The sequence below is a fragment of the Ochlerotatus camptorhynchus genome, unplaced genomic scaffold, assembly GCF_037179485.1.
Source record: "Ochlerotatus camptorhynchus isolate MF236.1 unplaced genomic scaffold, CSIRO-AGI_Acam_v1.1 ptg000503l, whole genome shotgun sequence".
Lineage (NCBI taxonomy): Eukaryota > Metazoa > Arthropoda > Insecta > Diptera > Culicidae > Ochlerotatus > Ochlerotatus camptorhynchus.
Genome location: NW_027040988.1, coordinates 3403816 through 3428451, shown reverse-complemented (window position 1 = coordinate 3428451; position 24636 = coordinate 3403816). Strand labels below are relative to the sequence as shown.

The 24636-nt window shown below is 39.0% G+C and overlaps 1 protein-coding gene across 14 annotated transcripts in view; it reads left to right on the top strand.

Annotated features, from left to right (window-relative positions):
• LOC135712708 (MAP/microtubule affinity-regulating kinase 3-like) overlaps positions 1 to 22145 on the top strand; it is a 384511-nt gene extending 362366 nt beyond the window's left edge. For 11 of the 14 annotated variants that reach the window (XM_065235715.1, XM_065235710.1, XM_065235720.1 and 8 more), the window contains 4 exons: positions 8703 to 8738; positions 9939 to 10091; positions 10159 to 10277; positions 19711 to 22145. In XM_065235715.1, coding sequence (XP_065091787.1) covers positions 8703 to 8738; positions 9939 to 10091; positions 10159 to 10277; positions 19711 to 19769 — 367 coding nt within the window. In that variant the 3' untranslated portion in view covers positions 19770 to 22145. The remainder of the gene's footprint in view (positions 1 to 8702; positions 8739 to 9938; positions 10092 to 10158; positions 10278 to 19710) is intronic. The other 3 variants (XM_065235722.1, XM_065235713.1, XM_065235711.1) reach the window with 2 other exon arrangements.
• The last annotated feature ends 2491 nt before the right edge of the window (positions 22146 to 24636 follow it).

Genomic DNA, 24636 nt, shown 5'->3' with positions numbered 1-24636 from the left:
GTTCCAAGAAAAGTATTTTGACTTGTTGAAATTTTCATGATTTCAAGACTTGGATTTTATACATATTTTGAGAAATTATTGCGTCAATAGGACTTACAGAAACATTCATGGTATCGGACTTAAAAAAAAAAACATCCATGAATCTGCACTTTAAAAATAATGGAATATTTTGAAAGTTCTTAGAATTTGATTTTGTTTTTCAATAATCTTTAGAAGAGTTCCAAAGGAACATTAAAAGGAATTGAAAAACAATTCGAGGGATAGTTTCAAGAGATTATGAATAAAAAACAGTACAAGGGAATTTAGAACAGAACTTCTGGTGAATTAGTTACTAGAAGTATTTCAAGATAGTTCTGGAGAGATAATTGCGACACAGCTGCTTTTCGTATTTCATAACCATAAAAGAGTAACATTTAACTCATAGTAATTCTAAGCAGAATGTCATGGAATTATGAGAGGAGAATTTTCAGAAATGTCAGTGATCATGTCCAAGGGAATTCTGAGGAGAATTGCAAAGGAATTCGAAATAATACTATAATAATACTAAAATGTTCAGACAACGTTATGCTGAAGAGTAACATGAGAATTCTTTTAATTATGGAGAACTCAAAATTATAGCGGGTTCAATCCCAGTCGGCGCCGCCGGAATTTTCTGAGGCATAACATCTCTGATCACGCCTTTCTTCGGAAGGGAAGTAAAGCCGTTGGTCCCCGGTTCATGAGTTGATGGGTCGATAGGTAGGGTCCAGGTGTGGGAGCTGCCTCCCTGGCGTCGGTAGCATTGGGGCTCAGCACGGAAATCAATAAAAAAAAAACTCAAAATTATGAAGGCAAACTTAAGTAAGCATTTTCAGATAATTCCTTTAAAATATGAGGCAAACTGGAAGGGCATATCAATAATAAGCACAACATGTTTCTAAGACAGTGGTATACAAACAGTGCTTAACGGAGGGCTTAGTGCTCCGAAAAGCCTCTAATAGTTTTCTCTGTAGAGTTCATGCGAATTTTGAATAGAATCATGAAAGGAGCTTCTATTGACTGTTAGGAGAATCATTAAAGATTCGAAGTAGGGCAATCTTAGGATCAGAGCTGGTAAATATCACGGCCGTCATGTGACAATGAGAAAACAGGTCCTCTCACTATCACGAGATGAATCTTCTTATCATTATATTTCTTGAGAATAATTCTTATGCGGTTTTTTACGCAGTGATTAAAATTCGTTTTTGTTTGTGCTGGAAAGATGCCAAAATATGTTTCCGGAATGAATCGGAAAATAACTTACGGGGTAAGGTGGTGAAAAATTCCAGGCAAAAGCTAGACGAATCTTTCAAGGGAAGATTGAATAAACTTCAGAAAGTTAAAAAATGAACATTCTGATGGACCTTTTTGTTCACATAATAGATAAAAGTATATCCCCATTCCCAGGAAATACCGGAATGAGTTATCAGCTGTTTCTCGATTCCTTGGTAGCAAAGAACGCCCAAGTAACAATTCTCCAATCATTTGGCATACGGATTTATGATGGTTTTATAATGGTAATGAACAATCCATTTATTTTAAACACAGCATTTCACAGTGTAAACATTCCTGCTTAGTAATTCAACTTTTCGATGTTTTGAAAACCTTTTAAGGTCTGTCGAGAAGTTAAAAACTGTCTTGTTTTAAAATTAAATTTAAAGTAGCTCTCAATCCTACCATAAAACTGTTCTATAAATCAATCATAAACTTCATTAGCGATTTTTTTTTTATTAATGTCTTGATAAAATACTCTATAAACGTGTTCTATCATTATAAAAGCAACCATAAAACCATTAGGTTTTAAATGATTTATCAATGTTTACATCATGTTTACAAATTGAACTTTCAAGATGGATCCACATAGTGAATAAAAGCCAAATTTATGACAAGGATATCTCGAAGGATAAACGAAGTAGGATGAACAATTCAAGCGATGCCAACGACCGAAGGGAAGTCGATTTCAGTAAAATTTAGTATTAGCACGTCTGGCTGAACATGTCAAAACAGTCTGAAAACAGACCAGCCTTCTCCAGACTTTGCGAATAGATGACGATCGGAATAACTTGCATCAGTACCAACTGCAAACCACCGAAACTGTCAGTTAGCAGACATTGGTTGGTTTCCGATCCATGGCAGCGGAATTCGGCGGAAGGGTAATCTCATCGAAAAATTTCATTCAACCGTACATTCTTGCATCGTTTGATGGTGAACTTTCAGAACCATCCGGAAGAAGGGGATCTTTTTCGGGAATGATTGAGGTTGCAGTTGTGCGAAATGCAACAGTATCGCACACTTTCTGAGTAACTGCTTCCATGGTCTCCAGAACCCTCATAAAACCAAAATTGTTACTTGGGATTGTAGTATTTCATAAAACTTAAAATGTTACTTGGGCGGCGAGGAAATGGAAACACTAGTCGAAAGAATATCAAGCATAAGACTTTTTGGATGATGAAAATATTTGACATATTCAAAAATATAAAAGCATCTCACAATAGTTTTCTCTGAAATTTGAGCGCGGCAGGTAATAATAATATGATGATTTAAAAATCGGTATTCTGAGGTACCTTATCTTATCTGTACAGGGTGATTCGGAATAACTGTCACTTTTAAAATTGGTCATAACACCAGGGTTCTCGTATCGGGAGAATATTTCCCGTTGGTAGTGCATTTAATGCAACCATGTTTTCCGTTTAAGTTTTCAACGCTTTTTATAAATGCTCGAATATTCAATGAAATCCGGTGGTTATTTATGAGTACTCCTGAATCCCAAACTAGCAGTAGCTCTTGTATCATCGGTCAAAAAATTCATCAGCATCCACGGGTTTACTTGCTCCATAGTAAATTCCTATAGTTATTGGCTGAATGTGAGGAAGCTCATGAATATTGACAACAATTGGCCATAAATGATTAGCACTACTTCTAGGAACTAGGAAGTCCATCAATATTTATGTTGATGGATACAAACATCTTCTTCTTCTTCTTATTTGCATTTCAAGCTTATTGCTTAGCGCATATTAGCTTATTGCGTGCTCTCAACTTAGTGTTCTAAATGCACTTCCACAGTTATTAATTGAGATCTTTCGATTCCAATACCAATGCATGAATTTGTATATTGTGTGGCAAGCACAATGATACTCTATGTCCAGGGAAGTCGAGAAAATTTCCAACCCGAAAGATTCCCTCGACCGGACCGGGAATCGAACCCGCCGCCTCCGGCTTGGTAATACCGTGCCTTTACTGACTAGGCTATGAGGCCCCCAAAGATACAAACATATCGGTGGTGTTTAAGTCGATTTTGAAGAGTATGGTGCCAATATCCGTTATCCTTCATATCTATTATTTCTAGATATCTAGGAGTTCTCGTCAGTCTCCTAGGGTCTTTCGGAAGGTCACATTGCAAATGAATGTTGAGATATCAGTCAAGGATTTTAATGCGGCCTGGGATATTTGGAATTGGAAGCCCATTCTCGGATTTCCGACGTTAGGTTTACTGGAAAATGTTAAAACACAGTTGATACAACTACCATATTGTTGTTAATTGGTAAAATACCTTCAGAAGGTTGATGATTATAGATCATATCAGGAAGCTCATCAAGTGTAGGCAAATCATCCACAGGCTCGTTGAAACTAACTAGCGAGTTGGAATATGGCAGTGGTTGAGGTGAAAAATCGAGATTTTTCTTTTCTGTATGCACCCTTCATTTTTTTGTTGTGCTTTTGCAGTCAATTTATTTTTCATCACAAAGGAATTCATTTGGCTGATACTTTTTTTTTGTTATTGTCCAATCGTTTGTTTTGACAACTAACGAAATGACTGAAACTTATGTACACATATATATGATCATCAACATTTTTAAATTAGAACGCGTTTAATAATTCCTTATTGACATCAATCGAACTCATATATAATCTCGCAAAGAGGATTATAGTTTTTTGTTTATCAATTTATTTGATAAGGCTCAACTGAATTAACTTTACTGAGCCGAGGAATCTTGTTCAGTTTACAAAACATCTTAAAACTATAGTCAAAAGATACAACACAATAAACATTTTATCTTCCGCTGTCCAATAAGCCTCCTCCACCAGAACGGGAGCCGTTTCCAGTGGTTCTACTGTATGGCAGTATAGCCAACGGTGGGCAGAGCGCTTCCATTGTAGCAATGGACGCAAAACTTGGTCAGCACTCACACACTCATCACGAACCGGTTGCTTTCCAAAGTCGACGACGCATCGACTGAAAGAACTGCTGATGAAGAACAATGAGGAGGACCACACAATGGTTGCTGCCGAGTAAACAGACGATCGCGAGACACACATCGAGAGTGGTCTGCTTCTGTCGACAGCCGAGTGAACACTCCGGATTATAGTTGAATCACAATTTTTCAACTTAAACAATTTCAACCAATTTGGAATTGCATCTCATGCAACTTCAACTTGATTTGGATATTTATACGATTTTAAACGAACATCCTTGTACGATTTGTGAATTGCTGGGTCTGTAGATCATGATTTAGATTTGTAAAATGGTTTAAAACCACAATAAAACTTGAAATGTTGCTTGGGGGCCTTCGACTTCTTAGGTAATTGTTTTCTCTGCTCCCCTCGAAAGTTTTTCTGACTTCCGACTTCTTCCGAAAGTTTCGCCTGGCTTCATCAATATTTCTTTTTTTTTCCGAAAATTTCATTTCAATTTCCCCCAGAATTTCCGCCTGACTTTGCCCGAAAAATGCTTTCGTCTGATTCTGTCTGATTTTTTTTTCCTACTTCCCTCGGAAAATTCTGCCAAGTTCACCAGAAAAAAATCAAACATCCCTCAAAATTATTTCTGGTTTCCGGATTCTTCCGAACTATTCCCGAAAATGTGTTCCTAAATTTCCTGAGAGTTTCTGTCAACGTTCACCGAAAGTTGCTTTCCCATAAGGGGCTGTTCATAACCTACGTAGACCATTTTTTAGAGGTTTTTGACCATTCCATAAAATTTTTTGTAAATTTTTATGGACCGTAGACACTCTCCAACCGTCGCCCTCTTTAAGTTGTTAGTGTGTTTTTTTTACAGCCCCTAAGTCTCTTTCAACTCCCATGAGTACAGACTTCCCCCGGGAGTTTCCTCCAACTTCTACTGGAAATTATAGGTATAGGTCCTTTTCCGTTGCCTCGTAGCTTATTTTTAGTATTAATTTATATTCAGCATGCCTTTTGTAAACAAATAGCTATTTCCCGGGAATCGAAAAATGAGATTTTTGATAATTTTTCCATTAATGGTATCACGGGGTAGGAAACAACATTCGCGTCCATATGAAACTTCTGTAACTCTTTAGTCCTACAAGTTAGTCAGTCAGTATGAAACATGGCGGATTGTTTCTTATTCGGACACACCACCGAAAAATCCCATAAGCATTAGACATCTTAAAGCTTTCCCTTAATGAATGCAAGTTCATTTAAAAAATTTGTAGGCTTTCAAGACAATAGGAGTCAGGATCGAATACATTCTCCAACACATTCAAACGGCTCGCGAAAATCCAGGCTCAGTATTTCTGAAAATCGTATCCATTTGTCCTGTTTGGCTTCCAAACTCCACAATTGGAGGCATTTTGTGTCGCATCAGTCGTTGTTAATTGTATAAAATAGCAAAATGGAACCTTCCCACATCAAATCGATCACAGCCATTCTATGTACGATAAAAAAAAACAAGACAGGTAAAACAACATTGAAAAACAAATGAATTGAAAAGAAACCCAAGATTCAGCGAAAAACATTGTGCATCCTCTCACTCTTGACCAGATTGTAAAATATTTCGGCCATTCTTGAAACAAAACAAGTCAAAATTTACTCACGTTTCATCAAAAATAGAGCGCAACGCCTATGTTTGGAAGCATTGTAGCGCTAACCCGCCAAAAGCCAAGCCAAAAGTTTTTCTACTCTTTTTCTCCTATTTTTTATCTCTCTTACCCGTAAGATTGTAAGATTATGCCGAACAACACGTCATATTTTTTTGTAAATTCTAAAAGCAAAATTTTCTCTTTTCTTTCTTCCCCACTTTTCTAGGCTGAATCATGAGACTAATAAATAGTAGTTAATGTAGAAACCACAGACGATTTTCATATCCCCAAAACGTGAAAGCGAAAGTGAACAGATCGCTTGAAAAACAAAAAAAAATGTATGAATTAAGTTTTCCAGTCGATCAATAGCAACTGCTGCAATGCCACAAACACACATTGCAAACGACGCAAACGGAATCAATGGAGATTATTTTTTAAGACTTGGTCGTTCCTCATTGCTTACTTTTTTGTACTATTATCTAATGGACTGATGTAGCAAAAGCAAAAAGACAACGGATTGGATATAAACACAAATACATACATACATACATACATACGTGCATATATTGGTCTACTTTCTAACGTCGTCAAAATTTAGATAGGAACAAATGCAATTGTTAAGTGTCTATTTTTCTATTTGAATAGAGAAGCACAAGTCATTTGAGCTGAAATATTCTTGGTCGAAATGTGAGAGGATGCAACCATGTACTTAAAAGTTGTGTATTATTAGGCTATAAATATGTGAACGGAAGATCAGGTGAAGAAGCATTTACACCGACCTCAAGGTGATAGTATTGGCACGCACTGAAACTATCCTGTCTTGTTTCGTTCCCTCCATCAGTTGTAAACAGAAATGAGTCACCTTGAGTGAGCTAAACGTTTCGAATTCCTGCGGGAATCTTCGCGAGGGCCTTCAAACCAATTTCCAGTAGAGTCTAGTCCTGTCGTGAGGGTAGAACAAAAAAAAACTCCCGGATTTCCTTTTGTAAAATGTATTTCATTCCCATCATTCGTCACCCGACGACACCTGCCGAGTAATTAACAAAATTTAATTTTGTTTTGTTCTTACTTCTCTTATTCTTCAGATTGTTCAATCTCTTCCTTTCTGTCTTGATTCGATTCAATTGTCTACTCTTCGGCCCCCTCCATTTTCCCCGATTGACTTTTATTTGTATTTTTCTTCGTTTTCTTTCTCTTTTCTCTTTTTTTAGTTTCAAAATTAAAAACAATCGTGAGACAGGTGGCGAAATAGACGCGCGAGTGTGATAGCGAATCAAAATTGTTGAATGTTAGAATATATACATATATGGATGAAGTAAAAAATGAAAGTTTAGATGGAAACGTTTCCGGAAGATCGAGAAAGCATTGTTGCGTTAAGGATAGAGACCTGTTTATCATTTGACCAATCAATAACACTTAGTATCCATTTATAGTTAAGTGAACAGAACAGAAAGTTAGCACTACTGTAGGCGACTATCAAGATATAGTATTTTTTTTTCTTCTTCAGTTTCTTAGTATAGTTTCAATCAAGTTTTGTAAACTTTTAGCAAAATTCTTATCATTTATGAAATAAATTATTACTCATCAATACTTTTAATCAAACGCAAAGTTGTAGAATTTTAGCAGAAAAAAAAATCACGAAATCTTAGTATATAGCGATAACTCATCACTCCGACACTGCAGCGCTGCAAGCGGAAGAAGGACACACAAACACGCAATCTAAGCTACTGATTTTAGCTAATCACTAGTTTCTTACGTTTGCTTTCCAACACACGGAGCCTACGGTCTTTTTTAGTGTGAGTAAATAGGCGCAGCGCTGAAAAAAAAAGGCACAGCTCGAAGCGATCGATTTCTACCGCGCAACACCTGAGAATGCTTTTCGGTCCTCTGTCTGTAGTAGCTAGGCCCTACGAATCAATTGTTTGTAACAACAACAAGAAAAGAAAAAAACAACATTCGATCTAACCAATACATACTGTGTAATTTTAAGATCAATAAAACACAATGCTGTAATTTCACTGTAAACAGTACAAACGCCAAACATCGATTTTTTTGTGATACGGTTCATGTATGATGATACCCTTTGATACACCGAGCGCAGCACCGCCAGGCGGGCACTTTTGCAACCCTCAACTGACGTTTCGAAACAGAAAACCATCTTTATCAGGGCGAATGCTTGCACAAATCATTATAGTGTTGTTTTGCGTTTTAGTTTCTGGCTTTGTCTGCACCAACTTAAGTTTTTACTGTAATGGCACAATCACACACATACAATCATTTAGTAAAACAAGAAAAAAAATCAAATTCCAAAAGCTTTCCTCCGTCATTCGCTAGTAGAAATGTTTGCCGATCGATGGTTCATGTAAATAACTCTGCTTTATCAATGTATACTAAAACGTTTAACCACATCCGGGATCGTAGCGATCGAGTGTGTTTTGTAGTGTTAAACTGCTGGGATGCGGTTATTTGGCGGGGAACCAAACCTGTACTAAAACGATAGTCCCAGCCGAATCTCGCGTCAAATCGTGTTACCATCGCCGAGCCAAAATTGCAACCAAATTTAACCGAATCAAAGCTTTCCCACCATCTCTTTTTCTGTCTCTCTCCACCCCTTATTTCCATCTCTATTAGAATTCCAAACTAACACCGTTTTGATTTTTAACCTCGTTGCACCTCTATATCATTGTACCAGAAAAAAAATAATTTATCGCCTTTTTCTATCCCCCTCTCTTTCTCTCTCTCTCTATCTCTCTTTCTCTGCCTGTCTCGTTCTTTCTTCTAACTTTCTTCCGTTCGTTCCGTCGTTTTCGTTTCGTTGTTAACCGATATTTGCGTTTTTCTCTTTTATTTTTCCGTTCGTTTTAGGCCCAACGAAGGCCAAGCAAATACTTCATCAAATAGGTAAATATATGATTGATCGAAAACAGAACCAAAAATATGTACACACACACACAATACACCCTCCACATAGTGCTTCGAAATATCTTTTGTTGTAGAAATATTACTTGCTTGAATCTAGTATTTTAATTTCGTATTATCCAAACACCCGCACACACATACACTACCAACATACATTACATACGTACCTGATAGAGCAAATAAAATGGTTGTTAGAAGTGAAAACATAGCCCAAGTATAGAAATACATCACTCGTAGAGGGAGTTATCTGCAAGCAATACCAATAAACAATAGAAATTAAAAGCTTTCGCTCCTTAGCGATTATCGCGTCATCTAGGCATCCAACAGTGGAAGTTATTTACATGAACTCCAATCAACTGTTTGACGTTTTATATTATCCTTTGTTGTTAAATGTTTACTGTTTGTTAATGTTTCAATGTAAATACTTTGTTTATTCATGTCAGTTAGCTTTGTTGAAACATATTTTTTTCTCTTTGTATGTGTGTACGCTGATGCACTACTATATTCGCATTTGTAATCCTTCCCGGTTCAAGCATCCTCGATTAGTCGATTGTGGTTATGTTGCATGTAGCGTGTGAAAGTATATGTGCTTGTTTTTCCATCAATGCAACCATTAAGTAAAGGAATAATGAAAACACACAAACACACATTTATTCATTCGAAAATGCAATGCCGTAGGCGGCGCCACCAGCGTTCCAAGGCCTACTGATTATTTAGTTTGTTTTACACAATTTATTTTTAAACATCAATAGGTAAGCTAACTCCCTCTATTGAATAGTTACACTTGTTTTAAGTTTCCGGAGATAGAAATCGGTAAACAATAGACACCACCAACACCAGAACAGCTACGCAACATACACATAGAAAACAAGAAAAGATCACCCTGTATCAGCCCTAGGAACCCGTTGAATGCTAATCGCAAAAAAATCGTTTTTCTTCTTTTTTCTCTCTCATTTTCGCTCGCTCCTCCGAAACAAAACCCCGAAAAAAAAACATATGAAACCTTGAATTCCAAACACGATTGCTTTCCGTGCGCTCCTGCGTTTATGCTACCGAAACCATTTGTATGCACCTCATTTATTTCGCCCTGAAACAAATGAAACCGAACACCAAATATGAACCGACGAAATGCTGACGAATCAAAAAAAAAATCCAACGATATTCTCCAATAATCCCATTAAGTAGTGGCTCGACTGGAGAGGAACCGGTAAAGCCACGGGTGCTACGCTTCACCTGGTCGATGAAGACGACATCGCCTCGGTTGCCGGACGAAATCATGGCCGAGATTCGGTCCGTGCTGGACAAGAACAACTGTGATTACGAGCAGCGGGAGAGGTAAGGGTTACCTAGCACATAAATGAGCAGGGATCAAGATGCTATAACCGTTCTCAATCGATTGTAGGTTTGTTTTGCTGTGCGTGCACGGTGACCCGAACACGGACTCGCTGGTGCAATGGGAAATCGAGGTCTGCAAGCTGCCACGGCTATCGCTCAACGGTGTGCGGTTTAAGAGAATATCAGGTAAGGACACACATTGCTCTAAGTAAAGTTAGCAACGTAAGCAATGTCAAATCATCATATATCTTCTTAGAAGCAATTCTCGCAGAAACAGGGTCACTAGTAAATACGAGGGTTTTACCTTGATTTGATCATCACCCTTTCGTCATGACATGGATGATGTGAAACCCTCTAGTAAAAGTATGGACGACGCTCACCAGAAAACTGAAAAAATCAGGCATAACATTTGATAACGGCACAAAAGCATTTGTAAACAAACTTTCTAAGGCCCTCAACACGCGAACCAAAGTACGCCCACGCAAACCAACAACATCATCGGATAGGGGCAACTCTCACCTTCCCTAAAGTGGTATTGTTTTGCGTAGGCGTACTTTGGTTCACGTGTAAAGGGCATTAGAAAATTTGTTTACAAATACTTTTGTGCCGTTATCAAATGTTATGCCGAGGGGGACGACTCTATCTACGATGCAGGAAAGATTGTGTTTTGCCGTGGCTAGCTGCGCGCACGCTAAGTAGATAGAATGCAGATTAATGACGATTCTGAATATTTCCTTGCAAAAAGATGATATGCGATGCAAGTAGATGCGAGAAATGATTGAAGATTTTTCGAAGATTGATTAGCTAGTGTGAGATTTTTTGAGCATCTAGAATTAAGATTTAGATGTGTCGCCCCCCTCGTGTTATGCCTGAAATGCTACTTTAATTGAAAAAAAATGCATTTTGACAATTTGATTGGAACAGTTTTTGACAGATGTACAAACTTTTACTAGAGGGCTCAGGGTGATGCGGAAACTGGCCACAAAATCGAATATTTTTTTAGCTGTTAAATCGTCAAAGCGAACCAAGTTGAGTAGGATAGAAGAAGTCAGGCGTAACATTTGATAACGACACAAAATCATTTGTAAACAAACTTTCTAAGGCCCTTTACACGCGAACCAAAGTACGCCTACGCAAACCAATACCACTTTAGGGAAGGTGAGAGTTGCCCCTATCCGATGATGTTGTTGGTTTGCGTGAGCGTACTTCGGTTCGCGTGTTAAGTGCCTTAAAACGTTTGTTTACAAAAGCTTTTGTGCCGTTATCAAATGTTACGCCTGAAGTATTACTGCCTAGAATCGCATATCAGTCCCATATGACTTTTCGACGATTTTGAGATACGTGCACTAATGGGCCTAATTTTTATTATTCTTCATCTACATAGTATAAAATCGAGTTGTTTGTTCTGAAATAATAGGAAAAAAGATGAGGTCTGTTTGTCCCACACACTTAGTTTTTTCTACCGAGCTCGGCTGTGTACATCTCGGCAAAAAAAGTTTTACTGAGATCTCAGCAAACATTTCATTTGTTTGTTGAGGTTCAGCTAAGCATTATCCGAGATTCAGCAATCAAATGTCACTTTTGCTGAGATCTCAGTGCAAATTATTTTGCCGAGATTTGCACAGCCGAGCTCGGTAGAAAACACTAAGTGTGCATCTTAAGAGTAATCGCATGACTAATGTATAAACATAACAAAAACCAAAGGCATTTAGCACACACAAAGTTTTTTCTACCGAGCTCGGCTGCGCAAATCTCAGAAAAAATAAGTTTCACTGAGATCTCAGCAAAAGTGACATTTGATTGTTGAGTCTCGGACAAGGAATCAAAAATATCTCCAAATGACAAAATGACAAGCGATCAACGAACCGAATAATAACGCTGTGTCAGAAGTGCAAAGCAATATTTTTTTTCATGACAAGCAGCCCGTGCGACACAACTCACTCGGGGCGGTAGAAGGAAACGAGCAAATTGTTGGCAAGCTGCTTCACGAAGGAAAGCCGAACATGATACACGTGTGTTAATGGGATTTTTTTTTTGTTATGCCTTTTCTCGATTCATATCAAGCTATGTCCTCATCCGTGTATATTGCAACAAAGCAGGCAAGCAATATATCATTATCCTTCTACCACTCGGATCGAGCTATGTTACAGAGCGAGTTTTTCATGGTAGTCGTAGCAACCGTTTTGTCTGTATCTTTTGTTGCTTTATGTGTTTGGATTCGCTGGTCTCGGATAATGCTTAGCTGAATCTCAGCAAACAAATGAAATGTTTGCTGAAATCTCAGTAAAACTTTTTTGCCGAGATTTGCACAGCCGAGCTCGGTAGAAACAACTAAGTGTGCAAGTATTTTTAGTATGGATTCTTATTTTCGTGCTGTTTAATGTATAATATTGAATGAAAACAAAGGAAAAATAATAATGGCATATTAAAGCGATGAAAAAAAATTGGCCGTCCTGTTTTCCATGGGCTTTAGGCAGTCTTCACAAAACATAGACGGTGTTGAGCTTGAGTTTCAATTTCTTCAGTGCACGTTGCTTATGTGTGAAGTTGGTTAAGTGGTTCAGACTAGAGATGGGCGATCCGCTCCCGAGCTGTTCTAAAGACCCGATTCACTAAAGTGAGCTAATGATCCGCGGTTCATTTTTTAGGAACCGCAGCTCATCAGCTCACTGATATCATAAGTCTAAACCATTCAATCCATCATTCATAGCGGAGCTTTTCAAAAAAGGACTTATTACTACACTTACGCATTGAACAGCCACCGCGTAAACTAAGATGCGCGCGTAATACAACATGTGCCTACTGATCGATAGCATCAACGGTAAAAGCAAACTTCCAAGCGGCTGTATGGTAGAGAGAGACATATGTAGTTGTGTTACATGATGTTAAATTTCTACTGGTATTTTCAAAGTATTTACTTACCCGGCTCTTATTGCTGATGTTATTCTTCCAGCATATGTGCTCGCAACTCTCCTCCCATCATTCTCATCGGGAGCGGAAGATCCACCCAAACGCAAATATTGTGAAGCTTTCTAATTCCAATCGAATGATTTCTAATAATCGAAACATTATTGATTTAGTTGGTGTTTCGCGACAAATCGGCTTGATATTCAACCTCACAACTCAGCTTCGGCTCCGAATCATCGACCGAGCTCAAGCCAAGAACAGTGAGAGCAATTCTGCTGGAAAATTTAACATCAGCAATCACATCTGTATGTAGACTGGATTCAATAGCATGAGAAAAAGCGATGTCAATCATATAGATATCATCGCATGTGATTACTAATATGTTGTTGGAACATTTGCGCGCATTTAGCTTTACGCGTTCAGTTTTTGTGTAGGTGGCGTTTTCAATAGAAAAGTTGAGCCATGTTGTAAGCTACGGATATATTGGTTTAGACTACTTTTAAGATTTTATGTAGTTTTAAGCCTCTATACTCCCGCTATTTGCATAACAGTCCTATGTAGATAGGAAATCCATAGGACATGGGATTGTTATGCGAATAGTGGCAGTATAGCTCTATTGGTTATGGTTCAACAAAACCACTTATTTCTTATTTCCAATCTTGAATTTGTGTCAAAATTTCTATAATGTCAATGTGAGCTGATGAGCTGTTCAAAATAATCGGCTCGCCTTAGTGAGCTGGACGGGTCTGATCCGCTCAGCCAGATGAGCTGTTTTGCCCACTTCTAGTTCATACTAGGGTACTGATGCACGCTCAATATCGGTTTCATTTTTTGATTTTGTTACTTAGGTATCCGATTTTGACTGATAAACGGGCGTGTATTTAGAGGGAGCTCTAACTTCGGTTTTTTGCTTTGAAAAAAAAAATGACTGTATCAAAACCGAATGCTTCATCATTTCTCAATAGTAATGGAGTAAAAAGATATGCAGAGGGAACAAAAAGTGGGGAGGGGTCTTACATGATAAGTATGGAAAGATGCGTGACATAAGAGGGGGGTTAACAACTTGCAAATATTGTGCACGACATATTTGAAACGTCCTCTATACTAAACGTCAAAGTTCGTCCACATATTTTGTCAAGGTTTAGTAGAAAACTATTTATTGAATTATTTAATGAACCAAATTACCAAAGTCATATAATTGTGAAACACAACATCAAATAACCAGTAGGAGAATTATTTATGGGATTTGTTCAAATTTATTTACTTATGGCAGCTGATAGCTGATAGTACATGATAGCTTCACAATAACAGCCGCTGAGAATGTATCGCGTTTGCTAGTCACACGAGCGCTTGAGTACGAACGATGTTTTTCAAACGCTGAAGCAAGCGATGTTCTAACGTAAACATTGCACTCATGCTGGGGTGCAAGTTCATTTACCTGAGTGCATGCGTGAACATAGAGTGGTAAGGGCAAAAGCCTGCTATGCTGCACCTTGAAGACTGGCTTTAGGTAACTCTTCCCAGAACTGTTTTTTCCTTCCTCTACCAATAGCAAAATATTTTTCAGCAATGCAGTTTTTCTGTCCAGGTCAATTCCTCTGGATTGACTTCTCTTTATCACATATTCCTCCAGATTGAAGTGCCCCACTGAAACCACTTTTTCCTGCTTGGCTGTTAATATCTTACAGCTTTTCAAATCATCACCGTTCACAAAGCTGCTATAACATAGATTAAAGCAGCCTTTCTTGACGACAACACTTCTTATTTTCTCGATGTATGGTGGAGGGCTCAGCTTGTTTAGCACGTACTGGGAGAGAGTGAAAACGTTGGGGAACAAATGCTGTGGAAGCATGTCCAATACCTCAACTTTTTTTTCGCGCCTTCAACCACAGATATAAAGTCTGGGTGTGTCACCGGTGGGTTTCGTCTCATTGCACCTTCAACTGCGACGAGGAAGCTGTCTGCTGCCATGAAAGTGTGTCATGATTCTAAAATTTTTAGAACCAACTCCTTCATCTGAACATTTTTGGAATTTATATGAAGGAAAAGATTCCAATTTTTGTTTTGGGACGCACAGTTGTCCAGCCACAAAGCAAGCGGCTCCACACCGCTAAATCTGGTGATAATTCTATGAAAACACCCAGCTAGGCCGTTAGACGATCGGCCGCTTACAGCTTCATTTCACACACATGCAAGAACAGGAATGGTCTGCGTGTATTTCCCGACAGGAGCGAAGGTTTCATTAAAGGCTATTAGCCTTTGTGAGAACACAACTCTCTTCAATCCATCTAGACGAGGCAGCTGAATGTCCTGTTTAAAGGGGAAACAATGGTTAACGTAAGTTCACAATCACAACCACCTATGATTATTCATTAGAAATATCTTTTGCAAATCATCCTCACGGTACTCCGCACCGGATGCTTTGGCTAGCTGAAGATGTTCACTGTATTGCTTACATGTGGCACAAGAGTCGCTTGATGGTGGAGCCTCGGTCGTATGCCTGGAAATTCAAAGTAAATTTGGACGCATTCAAGTGATCATAACTCAAGAATTAAACAACATACACGGTTGATCAAACCGTCAAACAAAAGGGGTTTTATTCAGTTTTCAAACGATATATACACACTTAGATTTTTGTTACAGGAGTCAGTAATTCAAATGACCGTTATTCGTAAAGATTCGATAAAATCGACAAATTTTATTTTTCATCATTAATTGGGGTTAACAGAAGTAAGTCTATAAATTTTCGTAACACATTTTCGCATCTTTGAATTTTTCACAGATTTTTTAAATTTTACCGAACAGATCCGCAATTCAAAAACTCGGTAAAAATTACTGACTGGATAAGTGTGTAACAAGTTATTACATTTCACCGTTTCGAACGACCTGTCGCACTTTACTTGTGATCGTTGCCATCATGATCTGCACCAGAGTTGCGACCTATCACAATCACGATCGCCAAACAGCTGATGGTAGTATCGCTTTGTACATTCCTATCAATGTGCTCGTCGAAGCTCTCTCCATGACCATCCATCAAGTTGACGAAAGAAGTAAAAAGCAACTGGTGAATGTCGTCTTCTGTTGTGATCCATCACCGATCTGGTCATTCCCGACAATCACGACACTCATCTGTGCTCGTTTTGAAGCAGTTGCTGCTTTGCTTGCTAATGTGAGTGTGTTGGTGAGTGTGCCCAACAGCTTCCGTTTAATGTTGCCTGCTTTGTTTGTAACTCACACAGTCGTGCTCGTCGAGACGAATTTGGAATGCGTAGGCATTGTTTTCATTTTCTTCTGTCGTTTCGCTTTTTCTCATGATCGTACTGCAGAAGTCTTCACTGTTTTCGTTGTGCTTTTCATCATCAGCAGTGAGTGTAACGTTTTGCTTGTGAGCAGCGACCATTACTGGTGATTGTTGTTTGCCATGGCTCTAACTCTCACTGTGTGACAAAACGATCTGTAAGCGATATTCGGTTGATGCGAAGACGAGTGTCACGTGAGTGTCATGATATTTTGCATCACTGATCTGCACAGTCGCTGGTGACACTGTACCGGCGAACTTATTTTATAACGCATTTGTTGTGCATTTGTTATTTCTTTACCGCATCCTCGAAGGCCTGTGCTTAATCCCAGTCGGCGCCGAAGTAAAGCCGTTGGTTCCCAGTTCATGAGTTGATGGGTCGATAGGTAGGGTCCAGGTGTGGGAGCTGCTGCCTCCCTGGTGTCGGTAGCATTGCTGCTCAGCACGGAAAATAATATCGAGAGAAAACCAATCAAGGAAACAATTATAAACCGGGTGCTCCGTTCAAGCATTTCGTCGAAGTTTTCAATCACAAGGTTGTTACTGACACTACATTTGATCAATATTCTTAATGAGAGCTCCCAGAAACGGTTTTGCAAGGGTTTTACTCCCACTAGAACCTCTAGGCTCATATTGTGTATTGAATGCATACAGCCAAGGCTGTACGTAAACAACGCTATTGAATACGTTCCAATTTCGTGATATTTGTTCCTCGCTGACCGTTGTTAACAGCAGAGGAATTTATACCTGGTCGGAAACGTGGAACGTTTCCTACCTGTCACTTAGAGATTGTAGGATCGTAGGTCATTTTTCTTGTCAACATTGATGTTTGCAGCATATCTGAAATATGACACAAACATCAAAACGGCCAGGCCTACTGCGTTGCATTTGCCGCAAAGATGATTTTGTGAAAGGATTCGAGTTTAAATAAACCGTGGAGGTACCATATTCGAAGCAGTTCCTAAATCGACGCAATCAATAATGTTAGACTATTTTCAATAAGTATTATTGAAATGTTACTTCTGCAAATATAAGTTTCAGTGCTCTAGGGACGATGGTGTAACAAGGTTATAACAAATTCTTGTCATAATCGAGATGCGAGTGCGTCATCATTAGGAACGTGTCGAATATGGTGCTAGTACGGTATATTTAAACAGCGATGCATTTCGTGAATCTTAAGGGGTGGAAGGATGCATGGACATACCGTTCCAAACGCTCCGAGTTAGGATAAAAGTGAATGTAACAGTAATGAATGGTATATAAAATATAGTGTTATGGAAGGATCTCACCAAATGCCTCCAATGTTAACCAAATTCCCGATTTCCATTTGACGTTTGTCAGCTGTAAGCTTCTGGCACTTGAGGGTTTGGTGGCTTGACATTGGCTCCATGAACGAGCTGGGGGATATTGCAGAGACGTAGAGCTTGTAGGTCCTGCACACCGTCGATGTTCGTGCACTCGCTGAGTTCCGAATGAATGATCTTCCGTAGCTGATGATTGGTCATTTGCACCAGGAATTGAGCTGCTAACATCTTGAATCTCGGCGTTGGTGGCAACCCAGAACCGGGCAATCGAATCCAGGTCCATATATTATAAATTATAAATGTTTCTAAATTTTCAAACACGACAAAGAAAACAAACGTCACGTCCGTACGCACGCACAGCCTACTCTGTCTCCTAGTCTTTTCTAAGGCCTTAAGGTTGTTTAGTTCACTAGACTTGAAGTGAACTAAATAAAAATCATTAGAAATCCCGTTGCGCGAATCGCCAGGACGGGATTTCATTTCCATTTTGATTACTTGATTACAACTCCAAGTAATTTTGCCAGTTCATCTTTGATCTGATCCAGGGATTCACCACTGGGCAGTCCTTTCATGACAACCTTGAACACACGTTCAGTTTTGGTGTCGTAAGTAAAAAAAATGATGCTGCTTCTCAGTAAGATACTTGAAAAGACATTTAAATCCGTCCAAGGTTTTAGCCAATACACGGCATTCACCTCGACGGCCAATTTGCAGTGAAAACTTAACTTTCACGAAGTTCAAAAGTTCCGTGTGAAGAGCATGGAAATCAGAAGTGGTTGTCACAATAGGGGGAATCTTTTCATTCCTGGCATTAAGCTGGAAAAGTTTACTAAAATTTGTCCTGGATGATGGATCATTCTCATCATCCGTGAGCAAATCAAATTGATTGCTCAAATTAATTTCATTAGAAGGGGGGTCAAGAGATTGCCCTTTAGTTTTGCGCTTAGGCGCCATGGCGGTAGTAATTTTTTTTTATCCAAATAGACTTCCAAACAGACTACTATAAGAATCTGAAGGATCGAAGATGAATTTTCCAAATCGATATCCAAGAAGGATTACCCCGGGTAGGGTTCAAACAAGGATCGAAGAGGAATAAGCGTCAAACAAGGTAGAAAATTTACAGATATATTGAGCACTGAAAAGTGCTGTTTAAATTTGTTGTACCTTTAGGTAGTAGTAACACTTCCTTCAGCAAAAAGCCAATAGATCCGCACGGCAAGAGAGCACGATGCGGACTACAAAGTCCATGAATGATTTTTTTTAGGTTGTCGTCAACTTTTTTTGACCTGAATATACGTCAAAAGCGTCCCTAATAAAAATAACCATAAAAGAGAGCTTAACGACGTGTTTGGGGTATCATCCAAACCATTTGGGGGATAGTTTACCCATCCGGGACACAGTTCGTTTATGGTATTTGTTTATTAGGGGTGTTATTACTCCTTTAATAAATTTCTACATGGGGATTTTTATTACTTTCTACCAATGGAGCAGCGCCATCTGTGTGAAAAATAGTCTTGACTTGTACAAAGAACTCTAAAGAAGAGGCCCTTGTGGAAATTTTTTCGGTATTTCGTAGTGGTCAGCTCAACCAAATAAGACTCACTAGTCTTATTTTTTTCGTTTGTTTTAACGTAAGCTCTTACCACATTCGGTACTAGCGTGACCCCTAGTGACTATCGGAATATTTCCGGAATAGTTCTGGATTTCGGGTAAACCATCTGCTGTTTTGAAACTTACAATTGTGATCCTCTAAATGGTTGTATCACGAAATTCGGTTACAATTTGATTAAACGGCAGGTTAGTCTTGTAACGTCACGTTCAAGTCTCCCGTGGATCACCTTTCGGGTAATGTGATTTCACTTCAAATGCGGTTTTGATGGAGCACCTGGTTGCTCAACCTATTACTGACTAGGGTGGCAGGGTGGCAGGGTCTTTTGATCTAGATTTTCACACTGCTTTCAATGTAAATTTTCGAACGGTCATCGAAACTCTCTTGAAGCACTTCTACAATTAGTGACCCAGTTTCTGTGCGAATTATTCTTAGTAGGACTTACACTTAAATCTGTTGGCAATCTAATTTATTACAACTTCCGTTTTCTCGTTCACCTAGGCACCAGCATCGGCTTCAAGAACATTGCCTCCAAGATCGCGTACGATCTACGTCTGTGACTCGATACAAAATCGGAGGAGTACCACTCGGTCGGTAGCGATGCACCGGATGGTAGTGATAAGGGCGACGGCGATGGCAATGATGGCGGCAACGGAGGTGGTAGCACCGGAGGTGGCAGCACCGGAGGCAATGGTGACAACAATGACAGCAGTGGAATCGAACATGGTGATGATACGACAACAACAACTACAACCGCGGGAGAAGACGGTGGCTATAGGAAAAATTCTATTGGAAATTCTACTACCACATCAAATACCACCGGAAGCGGTGGTTGTAGATATGGTGGTACTAGTACTACTGGTACTACATACATGACGACGGTGAGCGATGCTAAACCTTACGATGGTTTCAACGTTAACCACTACTACCCGGGCGATAATTACAAGACAGTCCGTGATGATGGCAAAGCGGCAAAGGCGGAAGATTCCCCCACCTCGAAGGGAGGTGATGGTGACAAGGTGGTTGGTTACAACAATATATTTGCATCGTTGCTGAGAACTACTACACTTTAGAATGAGGGAGAAGTTCTAGAGACGGAGTTGTTTAACAGAGTGTTGTCAAGTTTTTAGAGTGTTGACAGTTTACTTATAAACTAGAAGGAAAATCGTATTGCAATGGAGCCATTTTTTATAAACACACACACACACACACACACACATATACACACAGATGTTCATGATGGTAGAAGATTAAACACACAAATCCGTTACAAAATAGTATTCTCGTTGAAAGGATAACCATTAATCAAAGGGACATATTTAGCTAATTCAGAACCTAAAACAAATGAGTGCATTGTGCCGTATACAGATATCTTCCCCACACGAGCAGTAGGTAAACGATTGCTTTCACCTTTAATTCGAAACCTTCGTTATTGACTTTCCAGAATTTTAATCGTAGTGTCTTTTCAATTCTATTGAATTCTAATCGAATTTCACTCATTTGTGGAGAACTATATCGGTAAACTACTGCTCAAACTGCGATGAGTCGAGTGAACGACATTTATATAAATAGTTGCATATATGCGTTTTAATATCAAACTAGCTCACCCATACTCACGGTCATGAACTATTCTAATCCTACGCAAAGAACACAAAATTAACGAAAATGCCTTTTAACAGCAACAGCAAAACAAACAAAAGACAATGTCACCATCATCACCTCGAATTATGCGAAAGCAACCCCATTCAAAGTTTCCCCTATGCTCCTACCGCGGAATACAACTGAGAAAAGACTTATCCAAGTGGAAGCTCCCGTTTCTAGGAACAAACATAAAACAATGACTGATTTTATCCGTGGGATTTGTTCGGAATCGAACCCACAGAATCTATCTACTACACACTACCTACTACAACCGCATCTACTGCACACCTTTCGCGCGTATTGTCTATCGTAGAGTACAGCACCGTCAGCATCTCGTGTAAAAACATTTGTAGAACTGTAGTATCGCATCATCACACGTGTCTCCCACGTAGCTAGGTCGAATTTACCTGATTTAATTGTTGCCCCACAGGCAGTGAGACGAATCAGAACGTAATATTGTATAAACAAAAACCAAAAAAAGTATGTATCGCCAATATAAATGTCACCCTGTTATCGCTTCCCGCTTTCGCCTCCAGGAGAGAGGGCTCGCTACCCAAATCCGAACTGTGCGAAAGTGTGCGTGCGTGTTAGTGTTTTGGTAGCACTAGAATATCCGTAGTAGGACTTGTTTTCTAGCAGTAGTGTGATCGAATGGAACGAATGGACCCGAGTGGATGGCAGAATGGTTGAGAGTTCCTGTATTTTTCCGGGACAAAGCTAACGAACTAATTCAGCTAAAAGTGAATTTAAACTAATGAGAGCTCGTTCTTACTGAGTAGTTAAGTGCAAGTAAAAGGTCATATTCAGTGGGTTTTTCTCACATTCAGTGTACATTTTCTCATAGATTCAAGACCCATTAATCAGGAAACAACATCAAGAAGGCACTCGTTTCCACGTGATGCACGGCGGGCTGTCAAATGTCAAGCAAAACTTCCACCAGATGGCGCATTGTGAGTCGCTCGTTCGTAAGTAGCTTTTTCCGTTTCCAATACGTTTTGATAGTTTGTAATACTACGTTTCGTTGCAAATTGATGCTCGCTTACAGCGATAGTGCCGTCTGCTATTGAATTTAGTGCAATTTTGTAAGTTTTAATTGATGAATTATGCTTTAGAAAATGCCAAGTGCCAGGAAGGCCACCATCTTGGGAACGGGTGTCCAATTATCTGCTCACAGTTTTTCCTCATATCCTAACGTTGCATCTCTCATTTGAACATTGAATTGAACACCACGTAAACTATTCATACATTTTCGACAAACATATACCCACTCTCATGAAAGTTATTAAAAACAAAAACAGAAATAAGCATGTAAATCTCATTAACTGTTAGAGTGATTAGAGTTTAGAACTTAAATGAAAACACAATGAGCAAAGGAATGAATGGTTGATTAAAAAGAAATTATACAATTTAAGAAAGAAAATGGAAAAATTGAACTTAGAGAAAATTTAAAGCTAAACAAAAATTGGGCGAAAAAGAGAATAAGCAGCAATGAAAAGTGACTATTTATTTTCTAAACAATTAACACACTGAATCAATTGATACGACATGTTGATGAAACACTAAACAAGTGGACGCAAATCAGATCTGTACATTGGGCGTAAGCTGTTAATATCTAGAACAACCACTAACATAATGTTCTAATCCAGAAGTATATAAATAATCATCATCATTCGATGGGAAGAGTGAAGGATAAAATTTTAAAGGAAAGATCAAATTGATATCTTCTTCAACGTAAACAAGTGATAAGCTCCCCCGCACGATGAGAAATTATTAAAAAAGAACACATGAAACTTATGCATAAAACAGAAGAAAAAAAAACAAGCGAACCTAGAATATTAACATTATTATTATTATAAATAAAAACTATATAAAAAACTAGTTATTGTTAGATTACAAAAGTGCAACAACAACAAACAAAAAACAAACACACACGTACGTATAGCAAAAGCAAACCAGAAGAAATTTCATAAACCCTAAAATTCCACACATTTACAATACACGAATACAAACATATAAAACAGTTACTCAAAAAAAACCCCAAGAAAGAGTAGTCACACACACATGCAGCTTTTACACACCCACACCCTCATCTGGAAGCTTACTCTCCGAAAAGAGAAAGCAGCATGCTGTCGGTTTCTGCGACCGATCGACCCCAGATGGCGCTGTTTCCTCGGTTTTTGTGTTGCTTCCGGGACGAGAGTCTGCGCCTACTTCTCCTAGTTGTACCGTAGTAGTAAAAGTTACCCTCTCCTCCGTTCCGGTCGGCAGCCGGACACAGCGCCAGCCGGGAAAATGTGCTCTTCCCAAATCAAACAAAGCGATTAGCCAACAAACGAAAACCCAAACTCTTGATGAAAAATGTACATAGATTAAAAATAGCAGCAGCTGAGCAAAAACGGAATGCCTACATCTATACTGAAACGGCTGAAGCGAAGCAAATGAATCCCTAGGTGTAATATGTTTTAAATGTAAATCCCTCCCCCGACCCGTCTCAAGAATATCGTTTTTTTTCTCTTCTTTTTGTTTAGCGATAATTGCCTATACTGCATCCCGCTTATTCGAGGAAAAACAAACGCATTATAGTTAAGTTCTTTTACAATTCCTCCTATTTTATTAGCAAATCTGTTACGCTTTTCTCAACAGCTTCCGGTTTCCTTCCCGTTTGCAATCCGATTTCTGCTGCTTTGAATCGTTTCCGAAGGTTAATGGCCAAAGCAAGTGAAAAAATCCTTTCCCAGGACACCCCCCCCCCCCCCTCCTTTCCTATATTTTCTTGAACAATGATTTTCCATACATTACTACAATATGTAGTACCTACTGGAATGAGCATCAATCCGCGGAGATCTATTATTGCAACACAAGAGTGTAACAATGCTTTCAGTAAGCGAAGAGTGAAACAGTTACAAACACACAAGCAAAGCGAGTAACAGAGAGGAAAGAGAAACATACAATTGTGGTGATGGCTAATCCTTTTTTTACATACTTATAATTATGATTTTTTTTCTCAGAAAGTAAATAAAGTGAAGAAAATGTTTCAAATAAATGATTGAAAAATATTTGCTCGTTGTGACGGGACCGGGGTTCTTCTGTCGTGGAACGGAAAAAGAAAGCATCGATGACCTGTTTCATCATCATACCAGTGAGTTAAGGGCCACCCACATTAGATCCGTTTGCGTTGCGTTGACGTCAATTTGACAGTTAGACAATAGATTTAGCCGTCACTTTGCCGCAACGCGTCCGATCCGGACCTAATGTGCGTGGCCCTTTACAGTCAAATTCATCGACCATTTTTTGACGAAGACTACGTCTTACGGGAAGGTACTGGAGGTAAATCGAAAATCTAAAATTGTCATTTATAGATGAAATTAAAATCCAAATACACCAATCGATAGGAATTTACTCTCGTAAGCTGTTACATGAACACTTTTTCAATTTTTCATAAAAACTGTTTTAAAAATGTACAAATAAAAAGTAATAATTTTATCACTGTTTCATGAAATAAACGTTCTCCCCAAACCCAGTCGTGATAATCGAGTACCATTTGGTTGCACATCGTGTTGCTTGAATCTGAAAAGTTATAAAACAGCGCTGCTAATGTGCATCAACTCATGACAGACCATTCTCTGCTTGATCGTCAAGCAGTTCAGTTCGGTGTTAGCTCGCTCTCTCGAGTTGTTTGAAAAGTTCGTGGCGATAGTGTTCGCGCTCTCTTTCGCGGTTTGTCGTGCGTGTGTGTGTGCCCCGAAATGGGGAAGCATCGGTCGCGAAGCCCGGCGAAGGTCCAGA